Raw genomic sequence first — 16,208 nt, forward strand, 5'->3', positions numbered from 1 at the left:
AGAAGCAAGATTGAGCCCATATCCTTCCTGAATCCAAATTCAGCCTTTTTTTCTCTTGTGTCAAACTATTTCTCCCATAAAGGTAGAAGCTGTCAATAAATCTAAAATATAAGACGAAAAAAGAAGAGGCTCCAGACAATACTTTACCTGCTCTCCCGTAGTTTCAAAATATATTTATATTTATCAGGCAATGATCCATTTGATGCAATCACTGCCTAAAAGAACATAAAAGATATGTAATTATTTCAGGATTATTGGTCTTTAAAATATTAGACTACTTTAGATAGGGAGTGAAGGAATTTCAGTTGGGAAAAAAGACATTTGCACAACTTACATCTCGGACAACAGGAGAGAAATTCTGACTTTCAAGAGGCTGAGTCGCATCTGATAATATCTGAAAGGCCAAATGAAACTGGTAAGAAGGTTTCCTTGTGTTGGCATGTGCACAGAAATATCTGTCAAAGAAGAAAGGAATTTGGAAAAGCATGTTTTCTAAAGAGCACAGAATGTTCTGACTCCTAAGAACATTCAACCTTGCCTTAAAGAAGATGTTGTTTCAGCATAAATTCCAAATTTTAAACTACCAGCTGAAATTATGGTAATTTCACAGCCTCCATTCTAAGCAGAGTTTACAGTAAAGAAAAAATATCCCCGACTGGTTAAATGAGCTACTCTGAGCTTGTTAAAAATAACAGCACAGGACTTATTGTCCAGCCAATAGTCACTATTTGCCAGCTTTATTCCTTTCTAGTACAGAGTACAGCCAATCAGGCAGTTTAAATATCCCAAATGCTCTGCTTCTTTTCCACTCCTAGAAAAATACAAATAGGACATCAGGAAAGGATTAAATGTTTTAATAAGGTTATACTTCAACTGAATAATGGAATTCTTGACCTAGTGCCATAGGACTAGTGCATTGTGGGTAGGTAGTTACACACTTCATTCCTAAAAACTGGCAAGAAAGATTCAGAAAACAGAACTACACCCCCCAAATCTATCTCTCTCAACTTATTCCAGCTTCAAGTTGAATCCAAAAATCTTAGCTACTTAAATCCTAAGCACTCTATCCTCAAGAATTGGGAGTAAATAGTGCACTAACTATATAGTTAAGGTATAGAGAAAAGGAGGCCTTCTTGTATTCCCACAACCCATATTAAGATCTAATTTTGTAATACCTCCCACATTGGGGGGTGGGGATGGGGGCTGATAAAGGGTTGAGTGGGGAAGCTTTGGGGAAGAAACAATGCAATCTTAATTTTTAACTTAATTTTTAAGTTAAATGAATAATGGAAAACATAAGATATGGTGTCCATTTTACATTAATATTAAAAAAAGACATAGAACCACAAGTCTGAACAAGCACTCTTTCTATAACCAATTATTTTAGAATACATATCTCAGATGTCTGTTCCAAGAAAATTGACATTTTTATTGGACAGAAAAAGGAGATAAGAAAATTTGAGGCATGGAAAAATTTGCCTAGTATGTAGGAGTACTACAGTAAAAAGAGAGGCAAAGCTGGGAAGAAAGAAATGACCACCATGCCATTCTAATGATGTCCTACCTAGCTAATAGACCTTAGTCACTCCCCTTCCATTTTTCCAATGCCACCATAAGAATATATTTTTATCATATCCATCCTGCCCAGATCTCTATTTAACATTTTTGTACAAGTAAAGCATATTAAGAGTTTTTTTAAAGGGGAAAAAAACATTTGATAGAAAGAAGGAAGGACACAAGCTGCAAGTTTAGCTTTGCTACAAACGCTCTGCCATTTTAGAATAGTAGCTCCCAAGAGCTACAGCTCAAATGAAAAAAATGCCCAACATTTAAGGAAAAACTTCTTTAGCTTCTGAGGTTAATAATCTCAGTATATTATTGCCAGAGACAAAGTTCTACCAGAAAACATTAATAATTATTATTGTCAAATTTTAACACAAAAACAGATGGGGTTGGGAGGTAGTAAGGATATTTCTAGCCAAAAGCAGTGGTTATACATTATTATGATATTCCAGACACTGTCCACTAACAAAGGTATAAAATCTCTGCCAACCACTCTTCATAATTTACTAAGTTCACTTAATGAATTACTAAGGGAAAAGATGCAATTTTATTTTCTTTCTTTATAGAACACTAAACCAGATAAGAAGGGTTCTTATATGGCCTAGCTGGCCAGGATACCAGGGCCAATGGGTCACAGGGAGAAAAGGAGAAGTGACAGGGCAGGAACAGGGGGAGAGGTAGTGAGGGAAAGAGATAATGAGAGTACGGAGAGAGAAAGGTTAAAGGAGAGAGGAAAAGAGGGGAGGAGGGAGGGAGGAAGACAGATAAAGAGGCACACAGAGAGAAACAGACAGAAAGAGGATTGAGAGAGAGAGAGAGAGAGACTCTTGTAGTTCAAAGGTGCATTCTTCATCAAATATACCTTAAAGAGAGACAAACAACTTCTGAGAACAAAGATGATCATATCAATAGTAAAATAATTAAAAAAGAAGATTACTAATGTCAATGTCTGCAAGCAAAAGTGGAAAAGAGAAAGGAGAGAATTACAGAATTTTTCTTAGATGGAAAAGATGACCATAGTCATTATCTCAGGTTTCTACTCAAAATGATATTGCCACTATTGAGTTTGCCATTCTGCTTACCATTTCTTCAACATATGGAAAAAGCATGTCTCCAAAATATTCTGTAGCTTCAATTGGGAGTTGGGCTGGTAAATTGTCAATGGAACACATGAGTATACCAGAGCCTTCAACGCTAGAAGAAGCAAATTGACTAATTTATATATATGCAAAATTGACCAACATACTCCTCACATTAGTATGAATACCATAATATATTGGCCCAGCACAAAACTATGTATATAGTGCCAAACTATGTATATAGTGCACAAAGATGAGAATAAGTAGTGTCATCTACTATAAATATCTAATACAACAATCCCCCACTGCATATGTATTTAAAAGTTGAAAGGATTGCATTTTTGATAACCTGATATTTACATATATGGATGAATATCAGAAAAGTCAGCATGGTTTGGCATAGAGAACACTCGACCTGAAATAAGAAGATCTAGATGAATATCCCAGATCCAGCACTTACTGGCCATGTGATGATACCTGTAAATTATTTTTTGTTTGAATCTCAATTTCCTCTCATCTAAATCACAAGGTTAAAAAGTGTTTCAAATCTTAAATCTTAAAAGCACTGAATAAATGTAAATTACTCCCTCTTAAACTCTCACAGCCTTTAGTCATCAAAGGAACACACATCAACACTAGCAAGTGCTGTGATATGCACTTGGATGATTTTCTCTTTGTGTCTTAATAACCTAAATGAAATGTTTTAAATATATGCCCCCACTCCCCTCACCAATTCAAAAGACTTTAAACAAACTCACCTATCATGAATAATATGCTGGTCAGCATCATACATACAAAAGGGACTATCTATTGTCGTACATTCCGTCATAAATTCTATAGAACCTCCTGTGTCAGCTGAGATGTCACATATGGCTACAAGTCTGAAATAGAGGATGTCCATATGGTTTACTGTATTATCATCTGAAAGTTGCCATCAAAACGAAAAATTAATAATAACAACAAAAGCAAAGAGTTAGATAATTTCTAATGTTTCCCAACCCTTTCCACTTAATACTGAGGAGAACAAAAAACCAACTGACCAACCAATCAACAAACACACAAAAAAACTAACTGAAGAAAAGATTACTGGGAGATTCTGCCTCATAAAACCAAAATGAAGGAGAACTGAATCATGCCTTCCCTTAGAATTAACTTTAAGAAAAGAAAAGTTCCTAGCTATACTTCTTTAGATCAATCAAAAAGGGATTTAACAAGCAATTACTATGTGCCAGATTACTATGCTAGGTGCTGGTGATGAGATACCTGACTCTTTAAGCTATATTGCTCACCACTATCCAAATCATCTTGATAAAACATTCTCATCACATCTTTGTGTCCTATTGGTGATGTGGGTTCAATGAAGAATGATTTACATACACACTAGTAGGGAAAGCCTTCTAACAGACCTATGTCTCTTCTCTGTTTCTCTTTCTCTCTGTCTCAGTCTTTCTCTGTCTCTCTGTCCCTTTCTGTCTGTCTCTCCCTGTGTCTCTCTGTCTGTCTCTGTCATTCTTTCTATCTCTGTCTGTCTGTCTGTCTCTCTCCCTCCTTTTTTCTCTCTCCTTCTACTTTCCTCTCTCCTTACTGTCACTATCTCTTTCCTTCTCTACCTCTCCCTTTGTTCTTTCCCTCTCGCTTCTCCTTTTCTCTAATTATCTGACCCATTGGCCCTGATAACCATGTCAGTTGGGTCATTTAAGAACCCTTCTCATATGGTTTAGTGTATTATTAAAAAAAAAAAAAAAGAAAGAAAATCAAACCTGGTCCTCTGGGCTTTATGTCCCACAATTCCCTTATGCAATCCTTCTTTCAATCAGTCTATCTAGCCTAGCATTCTTAGAACCTATTTTCTTTTTCTTACTTCCACATCTTTGCTCAGTGGCCCCTCTCTCTTCAGGAGTCTCCTTTGCTCTTATGTCAAACCAACTTCCACTAAGATCCAAATCATTTTCTACCTATGCCATGATGTCTTCCCTGAGCAGTCCAGTCTACAAGCCACTTCCCTTTTTATCTTTTATAGCATTTATTATCATTATTATTATTTTTTTATAGCATTAACTTTTATATTATATACAACTCATTTAGGATTTAATATTGACCATAATGTTGTGTTACTTATTTCTTTGAAGGGGGATATCTGTTTTGCCTCCCCTAAGGGCAGGGATCCTATCTTGTATCGTTTTATTCCTTAAAGTACCTAGAATGGCACAAGAATAGCTATTAGTTATTATCATTATTATTATAAACTGTGGATCCCAGAGAAGTCGAGTAACATGATTATCTAAAATAGGTCTTAGACACTGTGAATAGTCAATAAGCATTCATTAAAATAATTTAGCCCTAGGATTCACAATCACACTATATAAATTTGAAGATAGAAGATGGAACTCAATAAAAGTTCTGTTGTTTTTCACTTTCACTGTCATAGGCAAATAATTTTTTAATTACATGGGCCTCAATGTCTTTACCTCTAAATTGAAGAGCTAGAGGATCCAAGGCCCTGTCTACTATGTACTATCAAGTAGCAAACAATGAAATCTAAAATAAAAAAATCATTAGCTCTGCAGTATAAAAGATCTTTATACTTTCTGGGGAAGGGAGGAAGAAGAAGGATTAAAAATTAAATTAAATTAAAAATAAAAGATTTTAAAAACAGTTTGCAAATTTAATTCATAAAAACAAAAAACCAACAATTAAAAACCAAAAAAAAAATATATATATATATACTTACTTATGGGGCAAAGAAGGGCAACCTTCAACAGAAATAACTGAGGATTTAACTGGTGCAAGAAGCTTCTGGGCATCTTGCCGGCTCAATAATCGAGGAGTGTCTTGCTCCCAGTAGATTCCATTAATTAAACAAGTAGTGTATGGGGCAATCTATAAAGCAAATTCCAAAAGACTCTATGAGATATAGAAGGTAACCTATACTCATAGGATTATGCTAGATGCAAACTATTAACAATATATTCAGGAACTAGTTTTTAAGAATTATTTTAAAATTAATTTTGTTGACATCTTCTGTTTTCATACCACCTTCATTTGCAAATATATCTTTCATCCCTCCCATTCTCAAGGGTCATTCTTCATAACAAAAAATTTTTTTCAAGAAAGAAATAAGTGGTTTAACAAAAGCAATCAACATCAATTGTCTGACAATGTATGCAAAATGGCATATCCAAAATCTCCCATCTTTTCAAAAAAGGGAGAGGAATACATATTCTCAATTCTTCTCCAGAATTAAACTAGATAATATAACTATTGACATTATTTCTTAATGCCTCTTTAGTTTTTAGGATCATTGGTTATTCCTTCATAGTAACAGACAATAAACTACATAGGGTCTATCCCAGATGGCAAAAGGAGGTTCCCATGAAATTAAGTTTTGGGGTCCTTTTTCATTTTGTAATTTAGTAGGCAAAGAACAAGCCTTTACATAAAGAGCCTGGTATTGTATTTCTGCCTGTAATGCCACGGAATATGTAGCTTTAATCATACTACTCAACTTCTCTGGGCTCCATTTTGCTTACCTGCAAGATGGGGATAATATGTACCCCATTCCTCACAGGGATGCTGTGAAGATTAAATCAGATAACAACTGTAAGCACTGTGAGCTCCACAGAGAAAGGTGCTAGATGCATGCATACAAAGTATTTACAATCAGAAAGTTCCAGATCCACTCAATCATCATTAAAGGGGGCTAATAGTCAGACCTTAGAATATTTCAGTTCCAAACTCTTTCATTTAGAAGTTGAATTTGGTGTCATATCCTACATGACTTGCATAACTCGAGAATGTAACATAGCAAGCACAGCTCAACAAAGCTCAAAATGAGCTTTTCTCTACAAGATCCCTCAATTGAATAATTTCTTTTCCTCTTTCTATAAGCACAAGACTGCTAAAACTTGCTCACACAATCCTTTCTTACCACTGGTCACAAATATAAAAACAAGTCTTCTTACATGAAGATGCTGCTATTTCTTGCTATCATGCATTTCAAATTGGGGGATTTTGTAAAATTCCCTTTGTTGCAAATGGATTTACACTGGCCTACATTTATTATTTTTAATTCAGTGCACTCACATAATTGATGGCATGGCTGACTTGAATTAGGAATATAGTTTGCAACTATGGAATAGATTTATCTGCAGAAGGATCAAATCCATGACTGATTGTATCATCAATACCATGCTTAAAGTTAACCAGCCCAAGCAGACTACAGAAGACTGTACAATCCAAGGGGATGATCTTGAGGTAGAAAGACTGAATCAAATAATTTTGACAGAGTCCTGCAGACAGAAGCTTCAGAAATTATACCAAAGAAAATTTCAGGATTCCTAATGCTAACTGGCTAATTCTAAAGGACTCAAGACTCATATTTTAATTAATTGATAATCTGGACAAACTGAATTGATATAACCCTAACTATTCTCACTTAAAACTACCTACCTCGTAGCAAAAATTAGTATTGCAAAGCCAAGAAAGAACAGAGTAGAATACTCACATCAGTGTTAAAGCGAGATGTATAGAGGTGAGGATGTTTGTCATACTCTACAGGGTCATATACCCCATCTCTTTTCCTGACAAGGTGATGATGTCGACTTAACACTGTCCCATAGACTTTCCTGAGATCTGGCAGAGGAGGGAAAAAGGTAAAAAAATAATAATAGTGGGACAATGACTTATAACAGTAAAATGGCAGGATGTACACAATAAAAAAAATACACACAAAGTATATTTGCATGGTATAGTACAGAGGTGCCAAACATGGAGAAAAATCTGTTAAAGAACTATGAGGAATATTCAATAAATGATTATATTAACCTATTAAAATATTCCTATAGTAATATTGCTTTTTTTAATTGTGTAAAGGCAAGAAAACAAGTTTGGGGTACAAAAGTTGTATACTGAATGTTTTCCTTATAAAAATTAATCTTTTACTTAATTTTTAAATGCATAAGACCAGAATTTCTTTTCTTTCATATTGAATATAGAGTGCAAGGGGATTTATGGGAGGAAGAGGAGGAGGAGAAGGAGAAGAAACATGAAAAAGAAAGAAGGAAGAAGGAAGAAGATGAAAAGGAGGAGGAGGAAGAAGAGAAGGAGGAAGAGGAAGAAGAGGAGGAGGAAAAGAAAGAGGAAGGGGAGGAGGAGGAGGAAGAGGAGGAAAAGGAAGAAGAAGTGGAGAAGGAAGACAAGGAGAAGGAAGAGGATGGAGGAGGAAGAGGAGAAGGAGAAAGACAAAGAAGAAGGAGGAGAAAGAGAAAGAAGAAGAGGAAGAGGAGGAATAACTCTCCATTACCTCCACTTTGGGAAACTTCTCTTAATTCATGTGGCTCCACAAACTCACAAGGGAGTTCATTGAAGATTTCCTGTGCACCCTGTCAGTGACAACATGAGCATCAATCAGATAAGCCAAAAAAGTTTAAAACTAGCAATGAAAATCCAAGGTTCCAGAACTAGCTCTTCCCCCCCCAAAAAAAAAAAAAAACATACAAAGGTAAGTCGGTTTTGTTCCATGAATACTTTTTTTTTTTGGTTCCATGAATATTTCTTTTCCATCTCTGAAACCTAAACTACAACATGGCAGCTAGATGGTGAAATAGATAAAAGCAGTGGATCTGGAGTTACAAAGACCTAAATTCAAATTCTGCCTCAGATACTAGCTTGCTGTGTAACCTTGGAAAAGTCACTTAACTTTTGCCTCAGTTTCCTCATCTGTAAAATGGGAATAAAAGTAAAAGTATTTCCTGAAGTTCGCATGAGGATCAAATGAAACCTTTGCAACCTTTAATACTAGCTTATGATGCAATCAATAATATTTTATTTGACAAAGAGTGAACACTAGATTTCATTCTGTTCTGGTTAAAAACATGCCTCAGGTATTTTATGATAGTCACAGAGATTCTGGGGTGAGTGAGTACAATAAATAATTTCTATTAATTCCCCATTTAATGTTGCTTTTTTTCCCAGGTAGAAATAGCAAGGCTTTCATGGTTACCTCATAGAAAAATAGTGATGTCATAATAAAAAAAAAAAACTATGTGTTTATTTGAAGAAAGTTCTACTTGTTAATTAGCAAAATTGTAGATTAGACTTTTCCTGGGAAATCTCAAATCCCTTCTGTACACGTTTTCTTTTAAAACATTTACGAAAGAGAAAAATTATTAATACTATTTCCCAGAGGAGAAATATGTACTTAAATATCACAAGAATCACCCTTGACCCTAATGAGATAGATGGTCTTCTCTGGAACTGTATTGTCAGATTGTAGCCTTTGGAAATGAGTGCTTCAATGTAAGTTTTAACAATATTACTGATATGATAGTACCAACTAGAAAGACTGTCATATCCTATTAATATTGTAATGTAATATAACCCGCAAAAATCTTGGAATCTTGTGACAAAATCAGGAACAACTGAAAGCTTGGAATAAGGTTGAATCATTGATCTTCAAAATTGTAAAATATTTGTAAAAGAATACTAGAACCATGGGAAAAATGAGAGAGTAGAATCCTCTGGTTTCCCTGCAATATAATTATCTAAGCCACTAATAATGAATAATAATAATAATAATAATAATATTTATATAGTACTTAATACATTCCAGGTTCTATGCTTTATAATAATTATTACATTATTTTATCCTCACAACAACTCTGGGAGGTAGATGCTATTATCATTCACATTTTACATTTGAGGAAACTGGGGCAGGAAAGTGGCTTGCCCAAGATCACCGGATTAGTAAATGTTTGAGGCTGCATATGAACTTAGACCTTCCTGATTCCAGGCCTGCTGCTCTATCCACTGCCTCACCCAAATACATAAGGTAGGACTAGCTAAGGACATTAAGATATATTCCAATTATATTTCGCTGCAAAAAAAAAAAAGTCTTAGAATTTACCTTAGACACATTACCAGTGCCAGTGAACACAAATGTTAAAGGTCCTATTGATTTGGGCATCAATCCCAGAGAAATTTCATAGCCAGCATCACGTACAGCTTGCACAGCTTGACTGCTATTCCTGTAGTTATGGGCCATACCAATATGCTGAAAATAAATATGTATGATTCACATTAGTCTATACACTGAAACATTTTATTTTCACAAAGTGTAAAAAAGGTTTTTGAAGAAAAAAAGAGCTCACCATAAAAGGTGTGTGATGTCCCAGGGCAAGAAACCTTAAGCCCATTCCATGTAAAATGTTGATCATCCCTATTTTGGAATAAGATCAATAAAAAAGATGGGAAAATTACTTTTTGAAACAATGTAGTTTTCTCCTCTAATTCCTGGCATAATGTTTTATATGAGGTGTTTAATAAATGTCTGTTGAACTGACTTTCATTTTCATTACAAATTCAAAATTTAGAAAAAATACTGGATCTACTATAAACCCAGCATTCATTCATTCATTTGATCAAATTAAGTAAAGCAAAATAATTTTAATAGTTGGTTGTGATCATAATAGGAGTTTGCCCTACATGCTTAAAAAGGTAGTTTCCTAAATGTGAGGCCATTCACAAAGTGTGAGGCCATTTACAAGAGGCAGAAGTGTGAAAAGAGAAGACTATATGGTTAAAAACAACAAAATAAGTATAGTAGAGAGAAAATATTCCATTTCTATTGTAATAAGTATAAAAATGCAACCAACAGATATTTCATGAGAACATTACTAATTTGAAAGAAACAAGATTTTTTTTACTATTGAACTTCAAGTTGTAATAATATCATGAGACTATCACTGAACACATTGGTGTTTCCCATCAATGTGGTAAGCCCAAAGGATGCAAATATTTAACTTCTGTGTTCTTAAATATAGGGGCTTCTTTGAACCACTCTTGAGTGTCCCTTCTCATAAACTATACATCCCTTCATTCCTATTTGCATTCAAAATGAGAACTCTTCTTAAGAACTTGCATTAGAAATAAACAAGCTGAAGTCTCTTAGCTGAGCTCACCCAAAGCGATCAAATAGCTACTGTTGTTCTTTCAATTTTCCCATTGAAACAAGGGCTTTTATATAAAAGCTTTACTCATCACTTTCAGCATTGCAAGCAACAACACAATCCCAAGCAATTTTGGGGACAATTCTGAAACATGAATATTACACACACATACACACACACACACACACACACACACTTCTCACCACTGGACTGTTGCAATAGCCTTCCGGTTGATCTCTGTGCTTCAAAGCTCTCCCTACTATAGTCTATTCTTTACTCAGCTATCAAAATGATATTCCCTAAGTACAGGTCTGACCACATCACACTCCCAACCCCGCATCACCCATTTAATAAACTATAATATGTCCTTAAACCTCAAGGATCAAAAAGAAAATCCTCACTTTTATAATCTGACCTCCCCTTACCTCTCCAGTCTTTTCACATTTTATTCTCCTCTACCTTTTCTAAGATCCTATGGCATTAACCTGTTGGATGTTTCTCCCACATGACACTTCATCTCCAGGTTCTGTGTTTTCACTGATATCCCTATACTTTTATTTCTCTCCTCCTTAATCTCTGCCTTCTGGCTTACCTCAGTTTCTCTGAGCCTCTGCTAAAATCTCAGCAAAATGGCTTTGTTAGTTACCCTAAATGCTAATGTCTCCTATCCAAGGTTGTTTCAGATTCATATTGAATATATGAGAGATGATATATAGAGATATCGATTTCTATCTATAGATACATAGATTTCTGTCCTTATGTAGACTTCTACTAATCTATAGATAGATATAAATTTCTGTTTTTATAGAGATTTATATCTAATCTATAGATTGCTACAGATATTTCTACATAGATTTTATATTTTATTTTTATTTATTATACTATATAAATTTATTTATTATATTTTACATAGATTTGTACACAGTTGTTTGCATGTTTTCTCACTTAAGCAAAAGGGCTTAGCATTGTTAGGTGCTTATTAAGATGCTTGTTGAACTATTGAGAAACATGCACATTCACATTCATCAATATAGAATGTTTCAAATGTGCCTGAAAATTCTAGTATACATACCTGCCACACCTGCCCATTGTCCAAAGGCCACCACACGTGTTCCTTTATGATCAACCATTTTCTCATAATCAATAAGCCGTATTTCCTAAGAAAAAAATAACTAGTCAGATCCTCTGAGTTCAAATTTAATGGCCAAGCCATACAAATGGACAAGTCAACAGTTTATTTTTTCCTCAAAAAATATTCCTGGGCCTATTAATATAAATTTCTTAGTCAAGTTGGCTTCAAGAAAGGATTTTAGAAACTGCCAAGTCATGATACAACCATAGCAAGAGACCATGAGTCAGCCTAAATGTGATAAATGGCACCTACATGGTACAAAAAGAGATAATGATTCTAAAAGTGACATCTTAGTAGTGGGCATTCGAATAACCAAGTCAGTCAGAAAAGGAATGTTCTTCCTAAGTTCATTAACCAAAGTAGGAAATAGCTAATATTACTTATCTTAACATAAAGAAATTATAATAAAAAATATCCTAAACAAAGTCTCACCAGATAACATGATTAAGTCACTAGACTCATAATATCAAATGGTATATAATTTATTTTTTTTCCTCAAGAGTAATTTTTCCAAATACACATATAGTTTCCAACACTTCTTTTATAAAATTTGACGTTCCAAATTTTTCTCTCTCCCTCTTATTTCCTCCTCATCAAGACAGCAAACAATTTAATAGTTAAATATGTACAATCCTTTAAAACATATTTCCATGTTTGTCATATTGTAGAAGAAAAATCAGACCCAAAGGGGAAAAAAACACAGGAAAAATTAAAAAAAAAACTAAACAAACAAACAAAGGTGAAAATACAATACTTTGATTGACATTCAGTCTCCTTAGTTCTCATGTGCACATGAATGGAATCTCAAATTTATTGAAATTGTCTTGAATCACCACACTGCTAAGAACCATGTCCATTACAATTGATCATCACATGATCTTGCCAAATAATTTCAAAAGCAATAGCATGGAATATGAGGAAGTGTTTTCTATCCCCAAACTTTCTTCCTTGTCTTTTATTACTTTACTATCTCTAAGATACTTCAGTATATTTGCTAAGAAAATCCCAAATGAAGACTCAGCCACAAGTAAAAAATAACCAGATCCTTAAATTTCCCATGAATGAGATTTAATTAATAGTTATTATAACTTCTTCCTATTCTCCTTGTTTAGATATCACACACATATACATACACATGCACACATAAAACCATATATATGTGTATATATATATATATATATATAATATATGTATTTAATTTTACTAATTCTTATGCTTGCCCAACTCCAATTTATTTTCAGATAATAATATATGCACACTTTAAATGGCTTTTACATTTTTCTATCACCCTAATAAATGGAGAACTTGAGGCAGAAATGCTGTACTTTTCACCTTTAACAATGACATACAAAGTGGTATCTTTCTGGATCTCAGTTTATTCATCCAGAAAAGAAGAATAATTGAGTCCTAAGACCAATCAAAGCTCTATAATTCTAAGATTTTTAACTACTAATACTTAATCAGTAGACTATGGAAGTTGGCCATAAAAATAATTATCATTCTTTTCTATAATCACTACAAAGATAAGAAAGCAATAAACCTTCTTGTGCTTTTTAACATTGTGATAAATCCTTACTCCAAGAAAAAATAACTTAGAATATATTCCAAGATATTAGGAATAGATGTATCTTTTTTTTTATAAATTAAAAAAAAATTCCTAGGTGTACTTGAGGAGCTCAAATTGGCATCATGTAATGTTAAGATTTACTTTTTCTTAAATCCAAAGTAAATGCTTCAGAATTACAAAAAATAAGCATGACCTTAAAGAAGAAATATGAGAAAATACCTCTTCCAACTTTTTTACAGTGATTAGAGATCCTCAGTGTGGAACAATGCATATATTGTCAAACTTTTTAAGGGTTTTGACAGATTTTACTAATATTTTTCTCTTTTTCCTCTTGTTTAAAAAATATATTCTTGGGTATATGGATTGAATTTCTCAAAGGGGAGGGGAGAAAGATTGGGAGAAATTTAAGCAAGGCAAAATTTTTTTCATTAAATTTATTTTTTGTTGTTGTTTAGACATTTTTCATCCATGTCCAACTCTTCATGACTCTGTTTGCGGTTTTCTTGGCAAAGATACTGGAGTGGTTTGCCATTTCCTTCTCCAGCTCATTTTACAGATGAGGAACCTGAAGCAAACAGGGTTAAGTGTCTTGCCCAGGGATCTACAGATAAGAAATGTCTAAGACCAGATTTAAACTTAAGAAATCTTCTTGCCTCCAAGTCCAGCACTCTAGGCACTGTGCCTCCAAATTGATTTAGGCAATCTAAAAAGATAACAGTACAATATATTTGGGTAATATAAAAAAGATATCAATAACATTTTTTCAAAAAAGATTTATCTGTTTGAATTACTAATTACCTGTCTTAGAATCTCATCCAACAAGTTCATATTTGCTTCCTGAGCTTTTATTGTGTGAGAGAAGAATGCATAAGTCTTCCTGGGAATTAATTTTTCTTCTGGAGGTCTCTTAACTCCCACAATGAGGCAAGCCTCAGAAATATCTTCCTGAAGAATGCCACCAGCTTTGACATATTCCTGTGAAAAAAAAAATTTGGGGGAAAATATATTATATTTCTTTGTTGCATGCAATTTTTTCCTTAATCAGGGTGAAAATCAAAAGTTTTTATCAATGAAGCAGTAGAAATGTTAAGATTTATTAATTCAAGGGGATTAAAATAAGTGGGATAATAACTATTTCTTAGGTTGCTAGGTAAAGCAAGAAATAATGTTATGTCCATAAATGTTTTATTACTCTCAGTAATGAAAGGCAAAATGATGTCCCTTTTAAAGTCAATTAGAGTCAGATTTTCTTGGAGTCACATTCTCACTCTAACACATAATAGATATGTGATCTTGGACAAATCATTTTACCTTCTGTCTCTCAGTGTTTAGCTTAGCTGTCAAATGTACTGCTATTCTACCTATCTCACAAAGTGTTAAGGAGGAAATATGTTTTATGTAAACTTCAGATGTGCAAATATGATACCTCACTGTCATTGTTATGAACAATTAAATTGATAAACTGTGCAATTTAAGAAGGGCTTTCTGTGATTGCAACTTTTAGTCCATAAAAGCATGAAGACTGAGTCTCTCTCTTATGTGAATCAATATTATTGTGACACTTAGATGTAGTAGTGAAAAGACACAAGGAACAATATTTGAAGTTTTATTTAATTCAAAGAAATGACTCTATATTGATCAAGGTCTTATGGCTTGAAGCTAGGAATCAGTAGGTGGTTCAGTGCTATACCTGGAATCAGGAAATCTTACTTCTAACTGGACTTCATCTATTTAATAGCTGTGTGATCCTGATAAAGCCATTTAATTGCTATCTTCCTCAGTTTCCTCATCTACACGGTATGGATAATAATAATAGCACAATAACAACTTCCATGGTTGTTCTGAAGATGAAATGATATTGCAAATCTTAAAGAGCTCTAAATGTCACCTATTATTATTATTATTATGGTTTCTCCCTAGGGAAAGGAAGTTCATTGTCTGCAGAATATAATTTAGAATGGGAAAGGGCCTCAATGACTATCTAACCCAACCCTCCCCATTTTAAAAATAAAAGATCTTAGGCCCAGGGAGATTTTAAGCATCTTATTAGTATAGATAATTAAGAACTGTTTCACTTTTTCAAACATTTGCTATGGACTTACTAGGTGCAAGAAATTGTGCTTAAGCAATGTGTGAGATATAAACCACAAAGTCCTATAGATCTCAAACGAAACTTAGACATAATTAATCCCAATTTTTTTTATTTTGCAGATGAAGAAACTGAAGCACAGAGAAGGAATTTGTTAAGTTCTTACAGCTAATTAGTGGCAAAGCCATTTCACCCAGCACTCTTTTATTAGACTTGGCCCATTCTCCAAAGACGAATCAGATATAGTCCTCCTTTTAAGGAATTTATAATATACTAGATTGAATGTGACAGGTCATGTAAAGAAATGCTAGAATATGAGTCATCATATAAATCATGCCATAAGGCTAATGTTTATTCTTTTAAGGAGAAACATTTCTCTTTTTTTTTTTTTTTCTGAACAAAGATCTTAATTCTTGTCATCAACAGATCTGAGCATTTCTACTGCTTCCTTTTAGACTGAATTGTCTTCCTGTATATGTGCTAAAGAGTCTATAGCTTTCATTGACTGGGAAGCAGCAAGGTTTGTGGTTTTTAACTTCCAACAAATGTGTCCTTCCCAAGAGTAGCATGTTTTTACTCTGAAATGTAGTTCCATTTTTATTATGGGAATTCAGAAGATAGAGAGAGTCATTGTGGTTAGAATGATCAGAAATGCCTTTATGAAGGAGGTGACATTTGAGTTGAAACACAAAGAACAAGTAAGCCTTTGAAAGGGAAAGATGGCTGGGGAGGGTAGTCCAAGCAGAAGGGAACAGTATACACAAAGGCCAAACACAAGATATACTTGGGAAAGGCAAATATTTCAATTTGTTGGAATGTGAAGGAAGTAAGA

General features: G+C 33.9%; 1 protein-coding gene across 2 annotated transcripts in view; it reads right to left on the reverse strand.

Annotated features, from left to right (window-relative positions):
- The window catches only part of AASS (aminoadipate-semialdehyde synthase), a 63,772-nt gene that overhangs the window by 33,064 nt on the left and 14,500 nt on the right, over positions 1 to 16,208 (reverse strand). For both annotated transcript variants that reach the window (XM_031938923.1, XM_012550994.3), the window contains exons 3-13: positions 14,086 to 14,262; positions 11,661 to 11,745; positions 9,791 to 9,858; positions 9,547 to 9,693; positions 7,945 to 8,023; positions 7,147 to 7,274; positions 5,374 to 5,522; positions 3,401 to 3,523; positions 2,646 to 2,757; positions 335 to 394; positions 148 to 215 (exon numbers count right to left, since the gene is read on the reverse strand). In XM_031938923.1, coding sequence (XP_031794783.1) covers positions 148 to 215; positions 335 to 394; positions 2,646 to 2,757; positions 3,401 to 3,523; positions 5,374 to 5,522; positions 7,147 to 7,274; positions 7,945 to 8,023; positions 9,547 to 9,693; positions 9,791 to 9,858; positions 11,661 to 11,745; positions 14,086 to 14,262 — 1,196 coding nt within the window. The remainder of the gene's footprint in view (positions 1 to 147; positions 216 to 334; positions 395 to 2,645; positions 2,758 to 3,400; positions 3,524 to 5,373; positions 5,523 to 7,146; positions 7,275 to 7,944; positions 8,024 to 9,546; positions 9,694 to 9,790; positions 9,859 to 11,660; positions 11,746 to 14,085; positions 14,263 to 16,208) is intronic.

The sequence above is a fragment of the Sarcophilus harrisii genome, chromosome 5 (assembly GCF_902635505.1).
Source record: "Sarcophilus harrisii chromosome 5, mSarHar1.11, whole genome shotgun sequence".
Lineage (NCBI taxonomy): Eukaryota > Metazoa > Chordata > Mammalia > Dasyuromorphia > Dasyuridae > Sarcophilus > Sarcophilus harrisii.